The 3,432-nt window shown below is 45.1% G+C and overlaps 1 protein-coding gene across 2 annotated transcripts; it reads right to left on the reverse strand.

Annotated features, from left to right (window-relative positions):
* Window positions 1–441: 441 nt before the first annotated feature.
* On the reverse strand, window positions 442–3,112 carry LOC123068820 (uncharacterized). Of its 2 annotated transcripts, none has more exons than XM_044491495.1 (6): window positions 2,980–3,112; window positions 2,117–2,345; window positions 1,725–1,809; window positions 1,541–1,595; window positions 1,034–1,172; window positions 442–957 (listed from the first exon to the last, which is right to left on the reverse strand). In XM_044491495.1, exons 2-6 carry the CDS (start codon window positions 2,288–2,290, stop codon window positions 811–813), a joined length of 600 nt encoding a protein of 199 aa, XP_044347430.1. In that variant the 5' UTR covers window positions 2,291–2,345; window positions 2,980–3,112; the 3' UTR covers window positions 442–810. The 2 variants fall into 2 exon arrangements, with proteins under 2 accessions (XP_044347430.1, XP_044347429.1); XM_044491494.1 differs by having other exon boundaries at window positions 1,541–1,610.
* Between the last annotated feature and the right edge of the window lie 320 nt (window positions 3,113–3,432).

Raw genomic sequence — 3,432 nt, forward strand, 5'->3', positions numbered from 1 at the left:
AAATAGATTGGCCATCCAGCAACCAGAGCACATAGAGCGAAATAACAGAAAGTCGGTCATAGTACCTTCGACAACAACGCGCAACAAACACTTGCAAGAAGGAGCATTGCACGGTTCATGCTAACTCGAAGAGTTCTTCATGATGAGGATTATGATGGCACGGTTGGCATGATGATGACCTGATTGCTGAGCTCTTTGGAAACAGCCGCCTTCAATGTACAGATCTCCATCTGTAGATCCTGAGATCCACTGAGCACCGACGTTGTTCTGATCAACAAAAAAATGATGTACAGTACATGCAGTGTAGCGGCGAGCCAAAACGATCAGTAGATGCTTAATGTATCTTCTTGGTAAGCTGTAGCCTGATGATCCAATCTATTGTATTTTCACATCTTCTCCAAGGAAAAAAAGAAAGAAGAAAAATATTTACTGCAACGGATATGACTGCATGCAAGTGCCCAAGATTTTATTATCAGCAGTTGGACCATCCTTACAGTGTCACTACATTTGCACCCCAGAACATGGACTCCCATCTAGGAACTGAAAAAGGCATTATGGTACATTCTGTTGTGAATCTCCTTCGGTGGACAGAAATACCACATGGACAGGACAAAGTTACAAGTGGAGCGTTCAATTTCTTCTGCAGCTAAAGAGAAATAATTCGGTCGGACCGACCGGAAGGATCAGAGGCTCAGACCCCTGGTGGTATCACCAAAATCCTCCACTTGACAATTGATCTTCAGTTAGTGGTGACACAACTGAACATCCTGTTGTCACTCGGCAGAGAGAGAGAGGTCTTCAGGGAACTATTCAGGAGTCCACAGCACCATCCCCATCAACATGATTATGCAAATCATCTTGTTGAAGAACTACCGAAGGGCCAATGCTGCCGGAGTTTGTGAATGCGCACAGAGCTTTCCAGATTGGGAGCAACAGTTTGACGGGTGGATGCAGGTTCTGCACATAAGTCTCTTTCAGACCACAGGTCCCTGACATTGCACTTCAAAATCAATTGAAAGCAGGCGAGAGTTACCTGAAAAACGAGCATGGTCTCGTCTTCATCGCGTAGAAGCAATGCCAAGCTCCAGTAGCATGTAACGGGGGTCACACACTCATTCAGCACCGGCTGTAGGATCTTGCTGATGGGCACAAACTTGCGATCTACTCTTCCACTGTGAAAGATAACATACATGTCAAGGAGATAAAAAGGATCAAGAAGCCTCTGTTTTCTGTACCTTAATGAAAATAATGTAAAGGTCAAGAAGCCAAGCAGGCGATGGTCATGTCTAGTTAATGCAAAACAACTCTATCCTTTGCAAATCTTTTCACCAGCCAAGTACTGACAAGAGAGCAGTACTTTATTTCTGCTCAAATGCAAAGTACTTATTTAGTTAGGTATCCAAAGCCTTTAATTCCATATATCTGTTTGCAATTGTTAAGTGCTCTTGAAATGCCATAAAACTTCGAGGAGTGACAAATGCTGACAGCAAGAGTGGAATCTGGATGCACACATGTAGACTCCATACTGGTTCTTTCATACCTCCAAAAGTGCTGTTCTAGCTGAATACCAAAAGCTGGCATGATCACCAATGACTCTGCACATATAAGCACTTCCAACATGGATGGTGATAAACAAGAGTATCCCATTGTTATGCAACTTTAAGGTGAAAGTTCACTGCAAAGCAAGAAAATGGGGTAACAAAGAAACAATATCAGCGTCCAACCTTTCTTCACAGGCTTGTATTGCAAGCATTTAGCGACGATAGCAGAAAACGGAACACTCCAAAAGGAACCAAGGCATAAACTCTCCTGAAACAATTAAGCACGGAAAGTCATTACATATAGAGTGGGACAATCACAGGCATGAAAAATGTGCTAACCTACACCACCTGAATCAAAACCACAGCATGGTGATAGCATCATCAATAAGACATTTCTAATATGATTTTTTTAGGAACCTAACATATTTGTTCGTAAGTGCTTCCGTATGGCTAGCACAAAAAACTCATGAAAACTTATGAGCACATAAGCAAGCAGAGCACCTGATTCGAACAGTGGGATAGTGAAAAACCAATCAGCCATACTTGGGTTTTCTGAATGAGTCCAAGTAAACTACCTTCGACAACAAGGTATGGGAAACATTCGCAAGAAGACACATCACACCGACATATGAAAACAGCACCCGGAACGCGCTCCTCTCCACAAAGACATCATGAATATTAACTCCACTCTCGCAGCGATGCATGTATCTGTACATGCCACTCGAAATCCCCTGCGCTTGCTGCTTCATGGTCTCAACGCATCAAACGATCCCAAGCTTTTCGTACAGGTCACAGTTAAACCACCTATGGCACATTAGCATCCGGCAGAAGCAACTTAATAATTATGCTATGTTGTGAAGTGACCGAAACAGTAGCAAGCACCACAGTGGTACTCCCTCCGTTCGGAATTACTTGTAGAAATGGATGTATCTAAATGTATTTTAGTTCTATATACATCCATTTCAGAGACAAGTAATTCCGAACGGAGGGAGTACAATACAGATGATATGATCTTGAAAAACTGAAAAAAGGAAACATATCAGTTGTTGCACAGTGCAGTGTACCCCCATCGAAAAAAGCAGAACAAAAGTACTACTAATTCATCTCAACTATTGACGGGTGAAACATTCATGCAGCGCACTGTGACGTTGAAGGAACAATTAAGTAACCAGGCATCCAACGGTACTAGTAGTAATCAACCGCATCAGATGCAAATCTGATGCAGACACACTGATGTCAAAGCAAGAGATACATTTGAGGATAGATGATTCTCCGGCCTCCGCGTGGTAAGATGCATATAGACAGATTTGGGGACAGTTGGTGAATGGGTTTTTCACAAGTAATTAAGCAGGGAATTAAGACCTTGGAGCGGCGGGATTAGGGACCGCGGTGAAGAAATCCTCAGGCGGGGTATTAGGGTTTCGGCAGGCGGGCGTACCTCTGTCGTCGGCGGAGTAGAAGATCCTCCCCGGTGTCCTCCGTTGGCGGTCGCCGGTCCTCAGCTAGTTTGCGCGGAGACCCCTGATGGAAATGGAATTTCACACTGGTCATTTGTTACTTCTGCGCCTCGAGCAGAGCACGGCCTGACCGCCGACGCAGTGGCGTAGCTGTAGGGCATGGACCACCCTGGAATTTGGCCCATTAGTTTAGTACTTCTCTAAAAAAAAGGAAACATACCCAGGCCCAAATCAGGTCTTAGCCCATGTACGCGTGTATGTACGCTGATCGTTCCCAACACCCCGTCGTCTCCTTTTCCTCTGGTGATCTGGGCTCTAGAAGTCTGAAAGACTGAAACCTAGCGCCATCGCCCAGCGCAAGGCCGGCACTCTGGCAGGGCACAGGCTGACGGCGACGGACAAGCGGCCAGCAAAGGACGCGCGTCCCAGCGGCC

This window comes from Triticum aestivum, chromosome 3B, assembly GCF_018294505.1.
Source record: "Triticum aestivum cultivar Chinese Spring chromosome 3B, IWGSC CS RefSeq v2.1, whole genome shotgun sequence".
NCBI lineage: Eukaryota > Viridiplantae > Streptophyta > Magnoliopsida > Poales > Poaceae > Triticum > Triticum aestivum.